This window comes from Macrobrachium rosenbergii, chromosome 41 (genome assembly GCF_040412425.1).
Source record: "Macrobrachium rosenbergii isolate ZJJX-2024 chromosome 41, ASM4041242v1, whole genome shotgun sequence".
Lineage (NCBI taxonomy): Eukaryota > Metazoa > Arthropoda > Malacostraca > Decapoda > Palaemonidae > Macrobrachium > Macrobrachium rosenbergii.
This window is the reverse complement of record NC_089781.1, coordinates 43577002-43602492: the sequence shown is the minus strand read 5'-3', so window position 1 is coordinate 43602492 and position 25491 is coordinate 43577002. Positions and strand designations below refer to the sequence as shown.

Here is a 25491-nt window from a genome sequence, read left to right as displayed (position 1 = left end):
TTCCAGTGAGTTGCAAAGAGGTCGATATATATTCGGCCTTGCCCAAAGGCTCCACAGCTTTTTGCAAACTTCTGAGTGGAGAGTCCACTCCGTGGGTAGGACTTGATCTTTTCTGCTTGGTAGATCGGCCCTCACATTCCTTTCCCCTTGCACGAACCTGGTGAGGAGTCTGATCTTTCTCTCCTCCGCCCACAACAACAACGTCCTCGCTGTTTCGTAGGAGAAGGAATGTGTTCCTCCCTGTTTCATGATGTAAGCCAGGACTGTAGTGTTGTCCGAGTTTACTTGAATCACATGTCCTGTGACTAGTGGCTCGAACTGGATGAGAGCTAGATGCACATGGACAGTTCTTTCTTGTTGATGTGCCAGCTCACCTGTTCTCCCTTCCAGGTGCCTGACACTTCTCTCGAGCCAGTGTTGCTCCCCATCCCAACTCTGAGGCGTCTGAGAACAACACTAGGTGAGGGCTCGGTAACTGAAGAGGCAATCCTCGGTTTAATTTGTGAGGGTCCAACCACCAACGGAGATCCTCCTTTACTCTGTCCAATATCTGGAACGATGCTGCTTCCTGAGACTTCTGATCCCATCTCTCCTTCAGGTAGAATTGAAGGGGTCTTAGGTAAAGTCTTCCTAAGGAAACGAACTGTTCCAGAGAGGAAATGGTCCCCAGCAGACTCATCCATTCCCTCGCGGAACAATGTTCTTTCTCTAGGAAGACAGTCAACTTCTCCAGGCAGCGATCTCTTCTCTCCCGGGATGGAAATGCTAGAAAATCCCGAGAATCCATCCAAGTTCCCAGGTAAACAATGCTCTGCTGCGGAATCACCTGGGACTTCTCTAGGTTTACTAACAGTCCTAGGGACTGGGTCAAATTTAGAGTGATAGGCAAATACTCCAGACAAATCTCCTTCGATTGTGCTCGAATCAGCCAGTCATCGAGATACATCGAGATCCTTACTCCCTCTAGATGTAACCAGCGTGCTACATTCCTCAAAATGCCCGTGAACACTTGGGGGGCCGTCGAAAGTCGGAAGCACAGGGCCCTGAATTGGAATACTTTTCCCTGAACCACGAACCTTAGGAATTTCCTTGAAGAGGGATGAATGGGAATGTGGAAATAAGCGTCCTGAAGGTCCAGGGAGACCATCCAATCCCCTGGACGAAGAGCAGAAAAAACCGAAGAGGTCGTCTCCATGGTGAACTTTGTCTTGATAAAGAAGAAGTTCAGGGCGCTTACATCCAGAACCGGCCTCCACCCCCCCGAAGATTTCGGCACCAGAAACAGCCGATTGTAAAACCCTGGGGAATGGAGCTCTTGAACCGGCTCTATGGCTTCCTTTTCCAGCATTTGTTCCACTGCTTGTAGAAGGGCCTGGTTCTTGACAGGATCCTTGTATCTGGCTGATAACTCCCTTGGAGTTGTTGTCAAGGGAGGACTCTCCCTGAAGGGGATGAGATAACCTTTCCTTAGAATAGAGAGGGACCAGTCGTCCGCCCCTCTCTGTGCCCAGACTTTGGCATATCTCAGCAGTTTGGCACCCACTGTTGTCTGGAGTACTTGATTTTCATTTGGTCTTTTTAACCCTTAAACGCCTGTTGGACGTTTTAAACGTCGTCCAAAATTGTCTGTCGAATGCTGAGTGGAAGTTGCAAACGTCGACTGAAAATGCTTTTTTTAAATATTCGTGGAAAAATAATTATAGGCCTAGTTTGCGGAAGAATTCAAATCCCGCGCCTCGGCGGATGCTGGGAGTTCACGGATCCAGCTGCTGTTTTGTTTCTGAGCGTCACCCAGACGCCGCATCGCCGAATTTCCCCATCTCGCATCAGAGAGCATCAGAGTAGCACCTTGCGGGATCGATATTTTGACGCAGGCGTGTTTTGCTGAACTTTTTGCAGTGTTAGCGAATTCGTGCTGCAACAGAACGTTTGCAGAGATGTCGCAAAGGCGTCAGGGCGTGAAAGGCGCACATTGCCTGTCGGAAGTGAGCGTGTGAGGCGAGTTTTGGACTTGGATGCTGGAGAAGGACCCAGCAACCAGAGTGACCCAGCTTCTCAGCAGCGTGTTGTTCGCGACGTGTGACCTATGGCGACCAAGGACCACATCCCGTTCCTTTTACGACCCCTAGGAAGCATCGGGGTGTCCTGAGGGCATCCGAAAACATTTGGGAGGCCTCCAACAAAAGGACATTGATGAGTACTTGTTGGAGCTTGATCGAGAGCAGGTCGAAAGTCCTGATTTCGGTGGTAGTTGGTCATCTAGCGATGACGACATAACGCCTGACGTCAGCGATGACGACATAACGCCTGACGTCAGCGATGACGAATATTTGCCACCAATGTCCGTACGGAATCCTCAGCAGGAAAGTGAATTAGAGTTTAGTGGGTTTAGTGCCTACGAGGGAGAAAGTGAGTTGGAGGAGGAAGAGGATGACTCGATTGTGGCTGGTGGGGACGAAACAGAAAGTGAAGGAGACGGCCCAGCTGGGAGTGTGAGAGTGCGAAGACGTGCCCGTGCACATGCGCAAACCCGTAGAAGGTCGCAACGTCGCGGCAGCTTAAGTGAAGGCCGTTCGTCCGAAAGTGATGAGGGGTGGTCGGAGGACCCCACCCCACCTAACATGCACCCATTCACGGCAGTACCTGGACTGACCGTCCCTGTGCCTCTCACAGTACTGGGGTTCATTCAGCTTTTCCTGACGCGGGAATTGCTTGAATTCCTGGTTCGATGGAGACGGTAGATTACTCTCGGTACTGCTGTGAGGAATTGCGGACGACGTTGTCGCACCGCTGGCTGGCGGGCTGCAACCTCACGGACATGGCGCACTTTTCGGGGCTCCACATATTCTTTGGGATGATGCCTGCTGCTGACGTCAGGCAATATTGGAGGCAGAATTTTTTTGGCACGCCTAATGTGGCGGCATTATGTCCCGTGATAGTTTCCTGGCGTTGGACAGGTATTTCAACGCCTTCAACCGAAGGGCTATACCCCGAATAACCCGACCGCCTCATCTTAGTCCGCCCAGTGTTGGAGTTCATTCGTGAACGGTGCCAGACTCTCGTGGTTCCTTTGAAGAACCTTTCTTTGGATGAGGGTATGATGCCATACAAAGGGCATCTAAGTATCAAAGTGTACAACCCCAAGAAGCCAAAGAAGTATGGTGTAAAGTTGTTTTTTATTATGGAAGCCAAAACTGGATACGTCGTGGACTTCTTGGTGTATTCTGGGGTCTTCTCCACGCTGCGTGACACTGTCTTCGGTCTTGTGAATCATTTCCGTAACCAGGGATACCACCTGTTTATGGATAATTATTATAACTTGGTATCCCTGGCCCAGGAACTGTATGAAGCAGGTGTGCACGTCAGTGGTACCCTTCGGTTGGTGCGTGGGGCCCCGAATGTCCTCAAGAGGTTTGCTAGCCACCCGCAACATCTTGCAAGAGGAGAGACAGAGTGGCGGCGGAAGGGAGATGTCTTCGTCATCTGTTGGAAGGGGGTCCGACTCGTGCCCATGATTACGACGAGTCATGAGCCCATCCAAGAGGAGATCACCCAGCGGAAGAAGACACGCCGGCAAGGCCGAGTTACGTATGAGGAGTTTCGTGTCCAACGCCCTACTGTCATCGGGCACTACAACAGGCACATGGGAGGAGTTGATCTCTTTGATCAACTCATCCAGTATTATCCCTTCGCCAGGAGAACCAGGAGGTGGACACAGAAGCTCCTCAAATACCTCCTTCAGTTGGCCCTCCAGAATGCCTACATCATTTACTGTGGGTATAATTCGGACGCTCAGAGGTTGACCCACATCCAGTTTCTTGAGGTGGCTGGGAATGCCCTCATCAACTTCGATCCGGAGGAGTGGCCTTCCAACGGCGCCCCCCTGCCCCGAGCTCCAGCTCTGCCCCGAGAGGAAAGGTCAGATGTCGTGAGATACCCCGACATCATAATTCCTCATCCTGCCGGTGCCGAACCTGCTGCCGCCGACCTTGATGATGACGCCGCCCCTGAAGATGCCGCCGCCCCTGAAGGTGCCGCCGCCCCTCGAATTCCAGTGTCCTGTCGGGTAGCCGACCCTGTGTGTCGGCTGCAGCCAGGAGATCACACACTGGAGCTCATCGAAGGGGGCAGACAGAAACGGTGCCGGGTGTGCCATATGAATGGCAAGAGGAGAGACAGCCGGTACATGTGTCGCACCTGCAAGGTAGCACTTTGCAGGTTGGATGAGTGTAACCACAGGTACCACAATGCGGTTATTTATTGGAGTGCGCCTGCCCGAGCGACATGGGAGGGCGCAGTGAGCCGCCGAAGGGCGGCCCACCAGCAGTAAGGGCGCGCGTCTCCCTCCTCAGCTTGTGCCCGTCATGTCGGGAAGAAAAAATGCAAGACTCTTCAATGGAGGAGGGAGAAAACAAGAAACAGCACGAAGTCAGTCAGGCATTTATTTTTTTACTGAGTGAGTATTCTGCATTTATTTTTTTTTAGTTTTATATTTACGAGTGAGTATTCTGCATTGAATTTATTTTTAGTTTTAGTTTATAGTTTTTTTATCTGTATTCATTGCTGTTTTGTATAATTTTGTAGTTTTCACAACCATTCCTTTTGTTAATTTATTTTTAGTTTTATATGTATTACAAGTTTTTATATATCTGTATTCATTGCTGTTTTGTATAATTTTGTTTTATGTCAAAAATCATAAAAAACAAAGCTCTTTTTTCATTATTACAACATCATTCCTTTTAGTTATGTTTTAAGCGTCGTGAACAAAGTAAAAAACAATATAATTTATATGTGTCTATGTATGAATGTCTGTATATATATATATATATATATATATATATATATATATATATATATATATATATATATATATATATATATATATATATATATATATATATATATATATATATATATATATATATATATATATATATATATTACATATTTTACTTGGGTCTCTTTTGGGTAAGCAAAAAATATATGTATAATATTATATATATACATAAGTATTCTGGTGGTATTCAATCCTTTACCTTCATTTTGCAACAAACGGAAAGTCTCTAGCACAATATTTAGATTTTTGGTGATTTAAAAAAAAAAAAAAAAATTTCCTCCGCTCCGCGCGCGCGGACTCCGCTGAAAAGCCTGTCATTTCTTGCATCAGCTTGCCGTAATTTTTTCGCCGTTTCATATTATTCGTTACATAAAGTGTTATACATCAAAATGTGTGCAATTTCATGTAGAATACAACAAAAAAATAAATCATTCCTTTAGCTCTTCACAGTTTTTTAATATTTACATCGAAATAACGATAAATAGAAAAAAATCAGCCTTTAGTCAACTTTGACTCGACCAAATGAAAAACGCATCCGTAAGCCATAATTATTACATTCGAGTAACAATCAATCATTTACCTTCATTTTGCAACAAACGGAAAGTCTCTAGCACAATATTTAGATTTTTGGTGAATTTTTGAAAAAATAATTTCCTCCGCTCGCATCAGAGAATCAGCTGAAAATCGTGGCATTTCTTGCATCAGCTTGCCGTAATTTTTTCATCGTTTCATATTATTCGTTACAAAGTGTTATACATCAAAATGTGCGCAATTTCATGTAGAATACAACAAAAAATATATCATTCCTTTAGCTCTTCACAGTTTTTAAATATTTACATCGAAATAACGATAAACAGAAAAAAATCAACCTTCGGTCAACTTTGACTCGACCGAAATAATCGAAAAACGCATCTGTAAGCCATAATTATTACATTCAAGTAACAATCAATCATTTACCTTCATTCTGCAACAAACAGAAAGTCTCTAGCACAATATTTAGATTTTTGGTGAATTTTTGAAAAAAAATTTTCCTTCGCTCCATGCAAGCAGAATTCGCTGAAAATCCTGGCATTTCTTGCGTCTGCTTGCCGTAATTTTTTTGCGTTTCATATTATTCGTTACATAAAGTGTTATACATCAAAATGTGCGCAATTTCATGTAGAATACAACAAAAATAAATCATTCCTTTAGCTCTTCACAGGTTTTTAATATTTTCGCCTTAAATAACGATAACTGACAAAATTTTAACGTTCGGTCAACTTTGACTCTACTGAAATGATCGAAAAATGCATTCGTAAGCCATAATTATTACATTCGAGTAACAACCAATCATTTACCTTCATTTTGCAACAAACGGAAAGTCTCTAGCACAATATTTAGATTTTTTGTCAATTTTTGAAAATAATAATTTCCTCCGCTCCGCGCGCGCGGAATCAGCTGAAAATCCTGGCATTTCTTGCGTCTGCTTGCCGTAATTTTTTCGCCGTTTCATATTATTTGTTACATAAAGTGTTATACATCAAAATGTGCGCAATTTCATGTAGAATACAACAAAAAATAAATCATTCCTTTACCTCTTCACAGTTTTTAAATATTTACATCGAAATAACGATAAATAGAAAAAAATCAACCTTCGGTTAACTTTAACTCGATCGAAATGGTTCAAAAATGCAATTGTAAGCTAAAAAAACTTACAGTCTAGTAATATTCAATCAATTTCCTTCATTTTGGCACAATTGGAAAGTCTCTAGCACAATATTTTGATTTTTGGTGAATTTTTTAAAAAAACTTTTTTTTACGTCCGCGCGTTATGAATTCATGCATCATTTTCTGATAATATTTTCTCTGTGTTGCTTTAATCGTTTTACAATCTGTTATATACCAAAATCATCGCAATTTAGTGTACAATACAACTAAAAAAAATTAACTCATTAGCTTTAACCATTTTCCTTACAGCGTGATTTGTATACAATTATATACGAGTTTTTTTTTTTTCGCTGTCATATATTCCAATACTTATATGATGATATTTTTTTTCATTTCTGATGATTGCATACTAAACTTCAGGCAATGAGAAAAAAAGGAGCCAAAAATGAACTCTTAATCTTGAAAACTAAGCGCTGTGATTTTTGAAAAAACTTTTTTCCGCAGGGGGCTACCTCTCGGAGGCCGCATGGCATACGGGAGACGTTTTTGAAAATAGGGCTTGGCGTTAAAGGGTTAATAGGATGTGATGAAGACCTTCCTCTTCTCTCTGGTCTTCGACTTCTGAACGTGGCTCTTGATGAAGGGCCCCTCGAAAAGGGCTCCTGAAAGGGAATCTTCTCCTTCTTGGCGAATGGAACAGCAGGCCTCATTCTCTTGGAAGACTGAGCCAGAAGATCCTGGGTTGCCTTCTCCGATAAGGAGCGAGAAATCTCCTTAACAGTTTCTTGTGGAAAAAGATGGGACGAAAGCGGAGCAAACAGAAGAGAGGACCTCTGGAGAGGAGACACGGATTTGGTGAGGAAGGAGCTGAATACCGATCTCTTCTTAAGGATTCCTGCTCCAAACAAGGCAGCGACTTCCGAAGATCCGTCCCTCATCGCTTTGTCCAAACAAGACAACACGCTAACGAATTCATCCATACTTAGGAATTCGGGGTCCTACGTCCTCCTGGCCAGAGCCCCAAGAGACCAATCCATAAAATTGAAAACCTCCAAAACTCGAAAAAGGCCCTTGAGGAGATGGTCCAGCTCACACATTCCCCAAGTTGCCTTCGCAGAAGAGAGAGAAAGCCTTCTGGAAGAGTTCACCAGAGAAGAAAAATCCGCGTCTGCTGATGAGGGGAGACCCAACCCCATAGGCTCCTTGGTCTCGTACCAAATCCCAGACTTTCCCAAAGTCTAGGAGGAGGAAAAGAGAAAACAATCTTACCTGCTTCCTTCTTTGACTGCATCCACTCCACAACTCCCTTAAAAGCTTTCTTCATGGAGATCGTAGGGCGCATCTTGACAAAAGAGGAGGGTTTCGCTGATTTCGTACTATCCCATAAGGACCCAGGAGAAGGAGGGGCAGCATGACTAAGAGAGTCTCCAAACTCCTGAATCAGTAAAGAAGCCAGTCTCTTATAATCTGATATCCCAGCGTCTTTAGGGGATTCATCCTCTGAAACTTCCTCCAAAGGAGCAGCCGGAGAGGAAGGCTTGAAAGAAGAGGAGCGCCTATCAGGCGAAGCAAGTCTGGACGGAGAAGCACTCCTGTTCATCGAAGCGTGCCTGCCAGGAGTATGGCGCCTGCTGCCAGACTGGCGCCTGACAGGAGATGGACTCTTGTCCACCGAAGAGAGCCTGCTAGGAGAGGGGCGCCTATTACCAGAAGAATGCCTGGTAGGAGAGCGGTGCTTGCTGGAAGGAGGGAGCTTATCCCGCGAGAGGCGCTTGGCAGAAGAAGAGCGCCTGTCCAAAGGAGAAGAGCGTCTGTGAGAAGAGCGCCTGGAAGGAGAGGCGCTTCCCTCCGATGATGAGCGCCTGGTAGAAACGCGCCTGCTGGGAGAAGAGCGCCTGCTTGGAGAAGAGCGCCTCCTTGAAGAAAAAAGTTTGCTGCTGGAAGGGCGCTTGACGGGAGAAGAGCGTCAGCTCGAAGAAGGACGCTTACTAGAACTCTTGATAGGAAGAAAATCATCCTTCCTACGAGACAAATCCTTGGCGAGAGAGCCCACAAGAGCTGACAACTGCCCTTGGAGACCGACCAAAATCTGCTTGGTCGACTCCTTGACTCCTACTGGAGAGGACGAGAGGGATCTCTGCGCTCTTTTCTTGATGATAGGAGAATCCTCCGGGAAGCGCTCAGGGCTCGAATCTAATGCTTCTCCTCTGGGAGCCTTCCAGGACCTCTTCAGAGGGCGCGACTCCTCAGCCGAACTCCAACCGCGCCTCGGAGAAGACGAGTCAGACGCAGAAAAGCACTTCCTCAGGATGCCTTTTCTATGGCGATCCAAGGCAGCCTGGGACGCAACAACAGGATCTGCCGAAGGGACGCCTGACCGTTGGGGATGCTCTACATCCTCCTTGCGGCTTTCGACATTCCTCCTCCACTGGTCCTGGGAGTTTGGAAGAGGTCTAGGCCTAGGAGCAATGCGGAGCCGATCAGACGCCCCCTCCACTGCACTGGGGACACTGCACACATCACTGTCACTCTTGCCTTCTTTCATCGCACGCAGTTGCGATTTCATCCTAAGGATCTCCGCCTTCATTGCAGCCATTTCAGAAGACGAATCCGCAGGTTCGGTGAAGGGAGAAGGGGCTGAAACCAGAGTATTAGGAGAGTCTACAGTGTTATTTTCTACTTCAAGCTCAGCAGAGCGAGACCTACTAGAGCTTCTAGAGGAAGCCTTCCTAGCTCTATCCTTCTCAAGCTTCTTCAAATAAGAAGTCAAAACCTTCCATTCCTTCTCAGACAGATTCTCACATTCCTTACACCTATTGTCCAATGAACAATCATTCCCCCGACACCTCATGCATACAGTGTGAGGGTATACCGAAGCTTTCAGCAACCTCACCTTACACTCTTGCCTAACACACACACAAAACACAGGTGTAACATTAATATCAGACATCTTAAAAGAAAAATCCAAAAAGCAAATCCAAAAAACAGTCCACAATAGCGTATGCCAAGCCAAAGATCCAATACGTCACCAAAATCCGTCCAAAAAGACCCTCAGCAAGCGAGAAACGAAAATCAAAGCAGGAGGAACCAACAACAGATGTTGCTGGAACCAGTGACAGAGAAAATCTGATTAGAAAACGGGAATGGTTCCTATTCCCGCCACCCAGCGGCGGGAAAGGTAGATCACCTGACCTACCTGCCGCATGTGCCGCGAGATTTGAAATTCTGTCGGGAACATCGGAGACTATAGCTAAGTATATATCTGACGGGTAAGTTGCAAGTACAAAAACATCACTTTACTAACCTAGGGTTTTTACAACTCACTGCAAACCAATAACAACATGAGTTACAAAGAATATATAAGACAAGTAACAGAAAATGATAGAAAGGCAACCGAGGACAACACTCAACACCTATAAAAGCCCTTCATGCAAAAGTAATGGAGAAATCAAAGAAAATCCAAGAAAAGACAAAGCAAATTGCTATTTTCCCGTGTTATGAGTAGCCAAAGGGCATTTATATAACTGAATGATGCAAATGAAATAAAGTCACCCAAAAAGTCAGACAGTTACCACCACCACCCTGCTATGGGATCATTTTTGGTTTTTCACTCTGGACGATAAACATCTAAAATTATATCATTCAGGTCCCTTCATTACTTAAACTGTTCCTTACACTGCTCTGAATGAGCAGATGGACACATGGTGAACTGCTCCTAACCACACAGTTTTGGGTAAGGTAGGCCAACCTCCTCCCAGGTTGGGGTGGGGGTGACCAGAGGGAAGTGGTAGCAGGCACATCTCTCCATCCGCTGGCATGACTTGGTTCTTTGGCAGACAGCATTTGCTGACATCTGACAGTCACTGAACTAACACAAAGCAATCCAAAGGCCAGCTCAGTACAGATGGGAGCACAGAAACCTTTCTCCTGCTTTAATAGAATGTGTAACAGTTGTATAAAAAACAGAAAGAATTGAGTACTGTATTGTTATGCTCTCTAGTTTGAACCACAGGGGAGAAAGAAGGAAGATCTTTAAATACAGTTTCATAACATTAATAGCCCAATCACTATAAATTACCAACAGCCAGAGCCTCTGCTAGTGTTATCTAACTACCAGAGGGAGGGTACACAGGTAGACAAGATAGACCAATAAACCAGGTACAGTCGTTCTGGAAAGTTCTGGCACACTTTTCAGTAAATCTCGTTCACCAAACGATATTTTTTCTTTTAAAAATCACATACTGTAGAAACCAAACTTTACAATCAGAATATGATTACAGGCAGTCCCCGGTTATCGGTGGGCTCGGTTACTGGTGATCCGGTTTTATGGGGCTTGTCTAGCTACGAAAATCAGCAATTTTCAGTGCTGAAAATCGCCAATTTCTGCTTATCAGCACCGATAACTGGGTATTGGCACCGATACATACCTAACACTGAAAATCGCTGAAAAAGACCCAAAAAAGGGATTTTGACATAGGAAAAATCTATTTCTGAGGGAGGCCCGTGTCACCGGTGAAATTCCATTCTTACACGAATTTCTAGGTATAAATATTGCTAAATATACCAGAGAAAAAGCTTACAGGAATGCTGGAGTTACTACCCACAGATCGAGGCATCTTCGATGAAGATGTCGGTATAACCAAGGGTGAGTGAAGGAATCACAACCACAGAGCCACACTCGAAAGACATCCCCATGTCAACATCCCCGAGAAGAGTGAGGGGCCGTACCAGCGCCCACGCTCCCCAGCCCGCCGCGGCGACTCCAGCGCCATCTGAATTCATTCCAGACTAGCACCATCCCCAGGCTTGGCATGAGCCAGCAGGGGCAAACCTGTACCTCAAAATAATCTGAGGGTCACCGGGTGACACGGGGCCTCCCCTCAGAAATAGATTTTTCCTTTGTCAAAATCCCTTTTCTGAGTTCGCCCCGTGTCACCCGGTGAAATAGTATCAGAGAATCATGCCAAGACTGCAAAGCTACAACAAAATACAAAAGGCAATGGAAAGAGACACATGCTATGGAAAAATAGATTTAATAAAAATATCTCAACAGTGAAAATCAGGTTAACTATAAGTAAATACTGGTAGCATATAACACCTCACATCAAAGATTATCATGAAAAAGCAAACTTAACCTAAGAACAAGGTAGATATACAAATATACAAATATGTGTACAATAGGGGGAAAATAAGAGGCCCCTACAAATTAATAGAATAACCAGTAATTACAACTTAAACCTAAGCAAAGAGATACAATAACAGACAAAAAATATATATGAGGTACATGAAGCAAAATAAAAACCGCTTCAGTACCTCTGACTAAATCTAAATCCACAGCACATCAAAATCCAAAACACAAGACAGGCAATAATCAGATAAACCAATATCGAGTATGAGGAGCAAGGCAGCGAGGCATGAACTATCCAGAAGGCAGGCAGTGAATAAATGAGGCAGGCGGGCGGGGGGGAAAGGAAAGGGATAAGGATAATTAAGGTGGGGAAATGACACTTCCCACAGCCACTGTAGAAAATTTTAGAGCTTCGAGTGATTTTAAATAATGGCGTTTAAACACTAGAGGTGATTTCCATCCTGTATATTTGGAAAGTTCGGCAAAATCCATATTATAGAAATAATTAGTGGAGGTAGCTACTGCTCAGATATCATGAACCTTTGGGACTGAATCCGGGTTAGCTTGCTTAATAAAATACAGAATTTGTTGTCTTATAGCATTCAAAGAGAGAGTACCACCTTTTTCCCTGATGAAAAGAGGACCCGACTTAAACTGTGGAGTTCTTTGTAGGTAAGACTTTAAGGTAAAACTGGACACAATGACTGGTCCTGAGGAAGAGGCACCACCTTCCAAGGGGACCACCTGTCCTGAGGGTCTTCATTCTTAGCTAAGAACGTATGATCAGGGGAAAGGAGGACTTCTCCAGATGGAAGTAAGTTAACATGATCATCACCTCTAGTGAGGGCTGATAGCTCTGAAATTCTGGCACCTGAAGCTAAGCTAATCAGAAACAAGGTTTTCCTTAACAGATCCAAGTATGAGCATAGAGAATTATCAATGTCAGTGGCTAATTTCAAAACATCGTTGAGGAACCAAGTAACGGAAGCAGGGCGAGTTACTGGTCTCAAACGGGCACATGCTTTGGGGATGGAGGAGAAGTATGAATCTGTAAGGTCAATATTAAAACCGTACAAAAATACCTTCTTTAAGGCTGATTTAGCTGTAGTAATAGTGGCCGGAGCAAGGCCTTTTTCAAACAATGACCTAAAGAAAGTAACTGCTAGGTTGGTTGTCATAGTTTGAGCTCCAGATGCCTTTAAAAAGGACGCCAATTTTTTTACTGCCGAATCGTATTGTCTGAGAGTAGAGTCTCTCTTGTCTGATTCCAAAAACAGAGTGTTGGCGGGGTCAATGTTTGCTCCCTTCTTTGCAGCAAACTTCATAAAGTCCATAAAACCAGTGCATTCTGAATCCTTAAGGAAGCTGACACAGTCTTTGTTTGTACGACTTGGGTCAGTCTGGGTTTGGGTATCTGATGACACCGCAACTTGAGTTCCTGTAATAGAGGGAACCAGTTGCTCTTTGGCCAATAGGGAGCTACTAGAGCTAATTGGCCGTTGAATGACCTGAGTTTGTGTAGGACTTTTAACAACATGTTTATCGGAGGAAACAGATATATCCTCTCCCAACAATTCCAATCTATGGACATCGCATCCGTGGCAAAAGCCTGGGGGTCCAGGTTGGGGGCCACGTAACAGGAAAGCTTGTGATTGCTTTCCGTGGCGAACAGATCCACTTGGAGGCCCGGAACCCAGCGGCGAATCCACTTGAAGAGTCTCCGTCCAGAGACCACTCCGTCTCCAACGGAGTAGTCCTGACACAGGAGTCCGCTACTCACGTTCGCACCCCGCTAGGTGGGTGGCTGACAGATGCCAGCCGTGCTTGTTCGCCAGGGAGAAGATTGCTACCATCACCTGGTTTACGCGACCTGATTTGGAGCCGCCCCTGTTGATGCAATGAACCACCACGGTGCTGTCCAGCACAAGCCTGATGTGAATCCGGCTGGCTCTCTGGGCTTAAGTTTCTTGAGTGTTAGAAACACTGCCATAGCTTCCAAGGTGTTTATATGAAACTGTTGGAACATTGTGGACCACGTTCCTTGAACTTTTTGTTTTGGTGAGTACCCTCCCCAACCGCTTAATGAAGCGTCCGTGTGGATTACCAACGCTGCAAGGGGAAATTGAAGTGGAACCGACCGACAGGCCACTGACTGTGGACCATGGGCGAGTCTTGTTTTCAAGATTCGCGGGATTGAAGAGATCCTGTCTCTGAGCCTGACATTGGCTCGTCTCCGCCATACTCTGTTTATATCTTTTAGTTTCGCTTTCAAGAGCAGGTCCGTCACTGAGGCGAATTGAAGGGAACCGAGAATCCTTTCTTGAGACCGGAGGGAGGCTGCTTTGTTCCTCAGAAATTTCCTAGTAGCGGCGGCAATCTCTTTCCGCTTGGGTGGCGGGAGGGACAACCTGTCTGAAGTCAGGTCCCATTGGAGGCCTAGCCACTGAAACCGGGATTCGGAGTCAGGCGGGACTTCTCCTGTTCAGCTGAAAGCCCTAACGACTCTAGGAACTTGATCACTATGGCCGTAGCCTTTCGGCACTCCAGAACTGTCGGAGCCCAGATTATCCAATCGCCCAGGTAAGCCGCTAGGGAGATTCCCGGGACCGTAGTTGTTGAACGACTGTTTCCGCCAGTTTCAGTAAAAATTCTGGGGCTACATTGAGTCCGAAAGGCATGACTCTGAAGGAGTAGGCTTGTTTCCCGAGTTTGAAACCCAAGAAGGGAGAGAAGTTCAGCGCAACCGGGACGTGATAGTAAGCGTCTGAAAGATCGATAGAGGTGGTGACGGCTCCACGCGAAGTAGGGTCCGCCACCTGAGCTACCGTAAGCATGCGAAACTTGTCGCATCTTATATAGCGATTTAGACGTGATAGATCTAGAATCACTCTTTGTTGGCCGGAATCTTTCTTTGGGACTGTGAACAACCTGCCTTGAAATTTGAGGTGCCTTACTTTCTTTATTGCTCTCTTGTTGAGAAGCTCCGTTACAAAGTCCTGTAGAGCTTTGGAGGGGGGGTTGGTAAAACCTGGTCAAAGGAGGGGGATCCTTGATCCAGCTCCAACCCAGACCGTTGGACACAATACTGTGTGCCCAAGGGCTGAAGGTCCACTGGTCCTTGAACCAGTAGAGGCGACCACCTACCTGAATGGTCTCAGTGGGAGGAAGAGGGCTTGCTTCCTCTACCACGGCCTGATTTGCCTCGAGAGGCGGATCCAGACCTACCTCTATATGGGGCGTGACCCCTACCTCCCCTTGCACTTCTATTGAGGCCGTGAAAAACCCCACAGCCCTCATAGGAGGAGTTGTACGCCGGAGAAGAGACGTACGATGGCGCAGCAAGAGGTTGGGCTGGTTGGACCAGCACGTATTGGTGGGGTTGAGCCTTGGAGGTGGAGGGTTGGCCTACTGCCGAGACTGGGACAGCTTGAACCACTGTCTGGGGATGAGGCCTCCTTCTCCTGAAGCGCTTCCCCGACTTAGCCTGGGAACCACCGGCCTCGGGAGTTTTCCGTTTGAAGGCGGAAATACCCCACCTCGCTCGCAGACTCTGATTAGCCCTAGTAGCTTCGCTCAGGACTTTTGAGACTTCCTCCTCTGGGAAGAGGTTAGTCCCCCATATGGAGCTCTTCATGAGCTTATTGGGCTCATGGCGAATGGTGGCATCCGCGAAAATGAATTTGCGGCACTCCAGTTTAGCCATCATGAAATCGTACAGGTCTGCCTGAAAACCTGCTAGCAGGGATTTAGCCAGAACCTGGAAAATTTGATCGTCTGCGCATGAGACGGCTACCGCCTCAGACAGACACAAGGAATTTAGAGACCGGCTCAGTCTCGTCCTTGCCTCGAACTCCGTCTTCAGGAGAGCTTCTGGGAGTTTCGGAAGCTGCTCACTGAATTGTGAGGACGCACAGAAGGCATCTAATTTGCCCACCGTAAAAGAAGATGGGGCGTCCCTCCAGAACTCCTCACCCCCGGGGAACACCAGGGATGTGGAGTCCGTCTCCTGAGCTGAGGCAGAGGTTTGCTTCAGAAGCAGGCATGAGCAGTTGCCAAAGCAACTTTATTCATGCAGGGAGTGGGTAACTTGTCACCCAAGGAGAACATAGTATAGTTCCCTTGAACGGAGTGAGCTTGGTATTATCTGCTTGCCACTCCGTGAGAGTGCGAAGCAGAGCCGATTGTGCCTGGTCCCTAGGAAGATCACTGTCTCCTTTGGGACCTTATCTGAACGCACCCAGGCTTCCTCCGTCAGCCTAACGAAGCCTGGGTAGGGGGCAAGAGGTCAGCAGGAAGAACTCCAGTTCCTCCAGACGTCTTGTGCCCAAACCCTCGATTGTCAGGGTATCCTCATGGCGGATGGCACGTAAGGCAAAACGCCACGGGTTTCCAACATCAAAGGGAGGGAGGGAAGCAGTATCAGGGATCTGATAACTGGGTCCGGCACCGCCGGAGCGAGCCATATCAGCAATCAGATTCTCCTGACTTTGGAACTTGTCAGCGATCTTGGAAAGCTTAGAGTCGACCTCCGACGAGAACCTAGCTAAAAGCATCCCGGCGAACGCTTCAGGGTCAAAGGCTGGCTGGCGAGGAGGGCTGGGTCTAGCCGCCCTCTTACTCGCTCCTTTGCCCGAGGTTCCAGCTTTACTCCCGGAGGCCAAAGGTGCGGAGACCTTTGCCTTCGACGGGGGAAAGGGGGATGCCTTCCGGGAAGACGAGGACTTAAAGCCCTTCGCCTTCCACGAAGTCTTCAACTTGGGGACAGTAGATGGAGCACTGTCCCTCAAGATAGAAGACTTGGAAAAGCCCTGAAAAGAAGAGGTTGAAGATGAAGGGGAATCAAACAGGGCGCCCGCCCCCACTACCTCACTTACCTCACCACCTACCTGGTCCTGCTCAGTATTCATGGGCTCTAAGTCCAGGTCCAGAGCGGCGACGTCATCGGAAACCTCCGCGTAGAGGGTCTCTTCTACAAGTGGCTGGGTCACGACCCGGATCTGCTCGATGATGGGGGCGGCCACTTCAGTTGGTACGGCCGCAGCGATCCGGGCTCCGGGGTAGAGAAGGTCTCTCCACTTCTCGTCGAGGACGTATGGCTTCCCCGACGGAATGTTCCTCCCAAACCCAGCCACCCAAGCGCGGAGGGACTCAAGAGCCTCCTTTTTCGAGGACTCGTCAGCCTGAAAAAGGGGGGGTGAGTCAAAGGGGGGGCTAAGAAATACCTACAATATTACGAAATATAGCCAAAACATTGTAATATGGAAGGCAGAAATAACATACGGGTGGAAAGCAAATAGCTTACCGACTCGTCCTGCGTGCACCCGCAAAGAGCAAAGCACACTCGCAGCCCTCCGGGTGCCACACGATCAGATCATTAAGTCGGACCGCACAACCAGCGTGGGTCCGACACACCACATGGCCATAGGGTTGCTGAAGAGTGGCAGAACACCCGGGCTCCTCACAGCGGACAGTCTGTAAGTGAAAACAGTAAATGAGCTTACCTTTCTAAGAAACTTAATCTAAGTAGGCAAGGGTATTTCAGTAAATCGCGGAGTACTCGGCGGAGTGAAAACCACGTCAGAGACGGGCCTACTAAAAAGTAACTTAATTTAAGGTAAGCTGGGTATAAACCCGCCGACTGCGGAGTAAACCGCAAACGAGGGGCCGAATCGACGGGACCTTCACCACGAGGAATGCCGGGAACAGAACGGCGAAACCAGGGGTGAAATCACCGGACTCTATGACCATCATAAAATAATAATAATAAAAATAAATTTCCGCTCAACAGCGGGGTGAACCGCTGGGAAATTCATACTAATAACCATCTACCGGCGGGGTAAACCGCCGGGACATAAATAAACACACACTAGTCCCCAGGCGGGATGAGCCGCTGGGAAACAAAACACAATAAGATGGTAACATAATTGGTTAACAGACAATATAAAATTACAATCCCCGAGTCCGGAACCACCCACACCGAGATCTCAGGACCTTATCGAAGAGAACCAAAGAAGGGTGAGGCTACCAAACACCACGATCCACCGGGGCAGATGTAAGCGCCAGTCAACCCAACTAAAGTATCTCGAGCAACGTGATTTAACAATGAACAAGGTCGAGAAGAAAACCCTGAGATGTTCGAGAACCTGCTCGATCAAAGGAGAGCGGTGAAGCGAAACATGAGCCCAGCTACGAGTCACCTGGAACCAGTTCTGGGAGGAGCGAATCCCTCAACCAGAAAGATTCACAACATGGGGTGAGAGTCGGACACCGACATCACCCACAAGAGAAGATGATGAGAAGCGGACCCAAAACAGGGTAGGGAGGGGGTGGAAGTGGACAGGGAAGGTAGTAGGCCAGAGCACAGGCGAACAGGAGACTGGGAGAAACTCACCCGCTCGACTGCATGGTACCAAAATCATGGCCTACACCTAGGGGAAGAATGACCAGGACCTCTATATCTCCCTAAAAACATAGACGTAGCCTATGAAAAAGGGAGGGGGAAGAGAAGGAAAGGAGAGAAAAGGGAACAACAGAGAGAATTTCCGAGATGAAGACCCACCAGCCGAACGTAAAGGGAGGAATAACGCTCGTGGAGGAGAAATACCCATAGTAGAGCTCAACCCTTCGTAAAGAAGAGGGAGGACAACGGGGACTCACTCCACACCCAAACAACGGACAGGAAGGCACGACAACAGAAATCCCTCAATCTGCTGACCCAAACCTCTCACTAACCTAACTCAAGGGGGGGGAGAGGAGGTCATATAAAGCCTAACATACCTAGGCTGACAAAATAACCAAATAAATCGTCAAGTGTGTGTAAAATATAAAAATATACCGTGTTTGGTGCGTAGCCTAACCGAAGGAAGCGACAGGATGAGCCTGACGTCCCCACGGAAAAGGACAACGCGGAGGTAGCATGATGTCGAGCATCAGCCCACAATAATGAATAAAAATATAATCATTAATAAAAATGTCCAAGAGGAAACATCCCGGTGAGAAAACTAAGCGGGAACAACGGGAACCCGATACGGGAACCTAAGGGACGGATCAAAACTTATCGTTAAAATGAAACCAAACAATCCCACTTAGAAAACCACCAGGATGAGACCTATGGGGAAGCAAAAGCATGAGCCGACCAGGAAAAACCCAAACAGAACAAGCCGAGTGGGTAAACCTCGCGGACAACATGGCTGGCTGGGGGACGCCGTAGCGTCATAACAAAGCCACGAATAATAACAATTACGGGCTAAGAAAGCCAACAAACTATAAGATGACCCCAAAAGAAGATGGTACTTAACTTGGACATGGTGAAGCTGATCGACGCCATGGCAAAATTACGAAAATAAGCCGAAAAAACACAGGCTAACCAAACACCGTGGCACAAAAATCAAGTGCTAGAAATGGAATGAGTTCAGATGGCGCTGAAGTCGCCGCGTATTTGGCTGGGGAGCGTGGGCGCTGGTACGGGCCCTCACTCTTCTCGGGGATGTTGACATGGGGATGTCTTTCGAGTGTGGCTCTGTGGTTGTGATTCCTTCACTCACCCTTGGTTATACCGACATCTTCATCGAAGATGCTCGATCTGGGGGTAGTAACTCCAGCATTCCTGTAAGCTTTTTTCTCTGGTATATTTAGCAATATTTATACCTAGAAATACGTGTAAGAATGGAATTTCACCGGGTGACACGGGGCCGAACTCAGAAATCGGTGATTTTCGGTTATCATCACACAGTCAGACCGGAACCCCCACCGATAACCGGGGACTGCCTGTAATAGGCATACAAACAATATAATATATAAAACTGGCAGGAAGATAATATGAATTAACAAAATTTAATGAAACATTTTGAAACCCAAACCTATCATTCGATGAAATTAAAGTACCGAAGTACAGAGCATGTTGATCTTCAAAATCTCAATAACTGTCAGCATTTACTTTTACTATTACCCTTGAATATGTGTTTAAGACTCAAATAATTAAATCAATGTCAATATCTAGAAAAATTCGCTCCAATCTAAAAGAAAAAAAGGAATAATAGTTCCTCCGTATCTGAGTGACACTGTTTGTTTGTTTGTCATGGTGTCACTCATCGTGTGGGTGGGAAAACAAACCATTTAACATAAATCAGTAGACTGTTAACTTTACTGAGATGGGCCTTCACTCTTGGCACCCCAGGAAAACATGGCAAATTACTCGAAGAAAGGGTTATGTGGGTAAAAGTTAATAAAAAAAAATTATGTACAATTCTAAAAGGATAGGACTATCAGTCCAAGTAAAAAGGTGTCACTCAAGATGAATTTTAGCTTTTTTTTTAAGTGTAAGTCTGTTATAACAATCATATTGCTTCATTTCATAATTTTCCATTCATAAGAATGAAGGATTTATTGTCATAATGTCTATCACAAGAATTGGGCATTTATATTATTATAGGTCTATTATAAAGCTTTGACCTTTATACTTCTCATAAGAGGCCTATCATAAAAATGACACTATATCATAAAAATGACACTATACCATTATAGGTTTATGAAAAGGATCTAATCTTTACATCACTATAAAACTATCATATGAATTTGATATTTGTATCAATATATGTTTATTATATGAATCTAGGCTTTTTTTTCCATTACAGAGCTAATATATTCAGTGCATATTTTAGAGATACTTTGTTGCATTCTAGTATTCTTTTCTTTAATAATGGTCCATCTATTCTTCAAACAGACGTTAAATGTTAATTATCATATGAATACTTGTGTATTTACAAAGGGAGTAGGCCTGGGATCTATACTCATTTTCATCTTTATCATCTTAATTATCATTTTCATCATCTTTTACCCTGAAAACATCCACCATGGAGGAGCGGAAGAATTACTGTAGCCCTATAGGGATGGATGGCTGCCAGTGGTCCAGGGGAACTCATAGAAATAGATGCACGAATGAACAGTTCTCAACATACTGGCACTCTATTCTGCAGGAAGTTTTGGTGCCATCAGTGAGAGGCCTCCTAATCCCTGAGCCAGAACCAATATACAGTAGTATGTAATCAAGGGCAAATCTTCTGTCCATAATGCCCAAATTGTCAAAGAATGGTTGAGAGTGCATCCTCATGTAATCAGAACAGAATGGCCAGCAGTGTCACCTGACTTAATGCCACTGAAAGCCTTTGGGGTTATATAACTAATAAATGAGATGCATGTAATACCAAGACTTGGGAGCACTTAATAAGACATGCCAAGCCAAGTCAGTCTAGGAGTCACTTAATCCTAAACAGAAAGAAATAAACATTTAAAAATATTGTGGGTTCAATTTCTAAAGAGATTAAGTATGTTAACTGACAATAAGGATTCATACTTGAGTAACTGAGAGACAGGAGAGAGAGAGAGATGATGGGCGAACAGATCTTTAAATTCTTCAGTAAATAATTGTTTTTTGTAGTAATAGTCCAACTATGCACTGCATCCATGTTTATTTATCTAATTATTTCTTTACATTCATTTCTTAAAATAAACATATAGGTCTATGTGATAAATGTTTTATACAGTGACTATATTGTTGAGTACGAATATACAGTATATATTTACAATGTGGTAGTTAGTTGGAGCAATGCTGAGCAAACCTACACATAGTTACAGCAAAAGAATACAATTTTACTTGCAGAGAAGCAAGCAGTGTAGCTTACACACCAAGTGTTTTCTCTCACTGTTATAACACTGGCATCTGCTAAAACCGATAAGAGCAAAAAGGAAAACATTAGAAAGAAATTTGATGATAAAAAACAATGCACTCATTATTTCCTCTATGAATGTACTTTTTCCTGTAGTAGACTACACATGACCTGGTAACAGTCTGAGTGATATATCATGTGAGGGATGGCCTCGTGAAAGTTGCCAGTTACTAATTTGTAAACTCTCATCAGAAACAAACTGAAAAGTGTGCCAGGACTTTCCAGATCTACTGTACAACAAAGTTTATTTTTTTCTCAATTGCCAAGCAAACTGATGGCTCAAAACATATCTACTGTATATGAATGTTAAGAATGATTCACACAAATAATTATCTTTTTATAAATCAAAACTAATTCTTACAATACGCACCCATTATTTTCCATGATGGACCAAACAAGAAAGAATTACTCAGTCTGAAATCAAAGAGCTGTAGAATCCAGATGCATGCTAAATCAGGTGGAGCTGGAAGATTTCTGTTTCCTGTAGTGTCCGGTTGACTGAGTAAATGCAAAACAAGGCTGATGTAGAGAAATGGGCTTGCATTGAAAAATATAATATTTTAACCCATTTATTCAGCACTAGATAATAAACTTTGTTCTTTAAATAAACAAAACAAACCTTCTGTTAAGAGCACTAATGGTATATCTTGACTTTCTGCTTCACCAATATCGTTTATAACCTTTATCTTCACTCGCAAATCTCCACCAGGTTCACCTACATCTTCGAGAACTGTTTTAGTCGATTCTCCTGATATTTCTGACCACTCTTCAAAGTCTCCTTCACCTGAAGCAATCTGCAAGAAGAAAAATGAATAAACTATGAATTAAAAAACAATTGTATAAGGTAAAGAAAAAAGCTATGGAACCAGAAAAAACCAAGAATAAAATAATTCAACACATAATGCACTAAGTTTCTTTAAACAAGAGACTCTTAAAAACATCTTTCTTATAGACCTACAGTACAAGATAGAAATAATGATAATTTTCCCTTAAAAGTTGCAGTTCAACATCAATACATACCAAATTCTAAATACAGTAGTTTGTATTTTTCCTAGGTATGCAAAGCAAATCCTTTTATACAGGTGTATCCTTCAGCACAACCTGAGCTTGGTAACCTGGGAGAAGTTCAGTGGCAGTTTGGTGGTTACAAGGGGCGAGTGAGGAACACTCCTTAATTGCCTACTGACACCAAGCACTCTTTTTTTCTGCCTCAGGGACAAAGCAGGGTGGTTGCAGTGGGAGTATGATAGAAGGCTCTAGTTTGCAAACATAGGTAAAATGCAAATTATTTAGAATTTGCCATTTATTCTTACAGAAAGACCTTTTGTGTAGGAAATTTACTCCTTAAGTGGGAGGTAGTCTCTGAAAAATGACCGCAGTTGAATCCAGGAAATGCCATGCTCCCAGGTGCAAATATAAGCAAGAGAGCAATGACTCCTGGGACCTCCTACGTAGTCTGGGATATGGGATGACGAAGTGGTAGGACCCTGGGCTTAAATGAAGTTCTGACAAAGAGAGACAATCACTCAAGCAAGGATCAGAGAACCATGAAAATCCTTGTATGGGATTAAAGTTAGAAGGTAACGAATTCTAGCTAACACAAAGAGACTTGCTCAAAATATAGTTCAAACACTTTTTCCCACTCTTGTTAAAAGGGAGAGTCAAGGGAAATGTATCAGAAAGGCATACTTAAAGATTGGGTGCTAAAAGTGAGTTACCTGTAACTAGTCTGACCCCAGTATATACTTCAACCTATATGTTGCTCCAACAATGAGATACTGTACAGGGAAGACAGAACAGCTAGTCACTCTATACTTGCACCTTTAACCTTACAATAAGCGAAAGTCCTCAAGCAAGGTACTATTCTGTCTGAATGGAACTTGGTGCTTACACAACCTGTTGAGCAACCATTACAGGTCCCAAGGAGAAGGTATCTATGGACTTGTCACTGATATCCCTTAGGGAGAATGAGTTAAAGGTTGTCTACCTACGCCAAACATATGCCCTCATGGTCTGGCAAACCAAAAAGTTTCTCCAAGAGGTTAGTGATGGACTAACACCTAACTTCAGGAGCTTTCGCATGAGTATTGAGATGATGTCCTCCTCAAAGGAGTCATAGGCTGTTTGATAACCTAATGAAGTCAGAGAGCAAGGGTGTTCCCACACAACTCTTCATCCTTGCCAGTGCTATCAAAGAGGAACTGACACACAAGACAGAGAGAATGGTTCCTTTTTGAGTACAGTCAACTCCCGTTATTCGTGGTCCCACAATTTGTGGCTTCAATGACTCACAGATTTTTCTGTGGAACTTATCCCCAAATTATTCAGGAAAAATTCAGCAATTCACGGACGTTTTCATCAAGAAATATTCATTAATAAGTGTATTTTGATGTTATTTTCATGACTAAATACATTTTTTTATGATTACATGATTTACTAATTTTCAGATATTAATATCAAAGCAAACACAGCAGATCATAAAATGTATTTTATTTTATGTATTTACGTACATACCGTACTGTACTGTACTGTACTGAAGATGTGAATTCTAGTGTTTCCTTTTCCCTGTTTTGTAAACAGAAAATGGGACAGCCTCGATAATCTATGAGAGAAAATGGCTCTGACTGAATGTAATGTATTTTGATGTTATTTTGATGACTAAATATACTTTTTATGATAGAAACATGATTTACTAATTTTCAGATATTAATATTAAAGTAAATACAGCATAATACCATAAAATGTATTTTTTTCAATGTACAGTATTTAAGTACATACTGAACTTGTGAATTCCTAGTGTTTTCCCTGTTCTGTACAAAGAAATGGGAAAGCCTCAATACTCTATGAGAGAAAATGGTTCTGATTGAATGTAGGGGGCGACTTGAGTCTAGCTTTCACACTTAGCTGTAAGACATATTTTTAAGGGTAATGTTGTAAGGTGACTGAAATTATGTTAGAGTGTTTTCTAGGATGACAGTTTGAGGTGTATTTGGTGTAGGATGATAGTTCAAAGTATACATTTGGTGTTTGAACCATTAAATAGGCAGCTATAAATGTTTTTACAGGTATTCTTTGGTGTCTGACTGTTTAAATATGCAGTCAACAGAGTTTTTAAGGGGGTATCAAGTATTCATGGATTTTAGCTATTTGCGGGGGTTGTGGTACCTATCTCCTGCAAAGATCGGGGTTTTGCATGTAGCACAAGAGCATCACATATGGTCACCACCACTGAAATCCTGGAGAGAGGGGAATGAAAAAACTAATCTCTCACCAGGATCTGACAGGTTCTGAGTTTTCATCACAAATTCAGGAATACAGGAGATGAGAGAGATTCCCATCCCTCTGAGTGCTGGATTAGACAAGAAAGACCATGCAGCTACATGACCTACTTCAACAAGGATAGGGGTAGCAGGAAAGTCTTGAGAGTCTCCTCTCTATTCAAAGCTCCCGAGGGGCTCATAAGGCACCCAGGTTAGATTAATGAGGAATATAGATACATCCCACTCAAGAGGATAAAAGTCCTGGAGGAGAACAACTGTTCAAAACACCTCAAGAGCATGGATATCCCCAACTGGCTCAAGGCTGAGCAACAGCCTTTTACCATGGAGGCTAAAAGAGGGTTGTCTTGTCAAGACAAAACAAGGAAAAAGATCTGACAGGCGAGACCCCTTCTACAATACCAACCACAAAAAATTATCCACTTTCCCTGGTACATGCCTGAAGGGGATCAACATAGGTAAGTCCATCTCTCAAAAGGTTTGCTGAAAGGAATGGACTGCATGGTGGTACCTTTGAACAAAAGGCTGACAGAAGTGTGGGCCACGGGGGGATTTTTCTTTCTACCTTAGCCAACAAACTTAGCAGATCTGTTTATGATATAGCTTGGAGCCAATGAGGAGCAATTAGGGTCAACAAAACTATTGATCGCCTAGCAAATTATACTGAATGGCATAAAGGCATGATGTCCATATTGTCCCAGGGGTGCTGGAAGTGGAGAACAAAAAACTAGGTCATTCCTGATCTCTTAGTTCAAGGCTATAGGGCACGAGATGAGAGAAGAAAATGTGAAGAGCTGACCAGTGCTGCTTTGGATGGCTGAAACAAGAGTAGGTAGATCTGCCAGTAAGGGACAAGCTTCTCCAAAGACAAGAAAG

General features: G+C 44.4%; 1 protein-coding gene across 2 annotated transcripts in view; it reads right to left on the bottom strand.

The window, feature by feature from the left end:
• Ptp69D (Protein tyrosine phosphatase 69D) overlaps window positions 1-25491 on the bottom strand; it is a 752166-nt gene that overhangs the window by 471005 nt on the left and 255670 nt on the right. For both annotated transcript variants that reach the window (XR_010849719.1, XM_067084316.1), the window contains exon 8: window positions 21957-22131. Coding sequence is in view for 1 of the 2 variants with exons in the window: in XM_067084316.1 (XP_066940417.1) it covers window positions 21957-22131 (175 nt within the window). In the remaining variant the exon portion in view is untranslated. The remainder of the gene's footprint in view (window positions 1-21956; window positions 22132-25491) is intronic.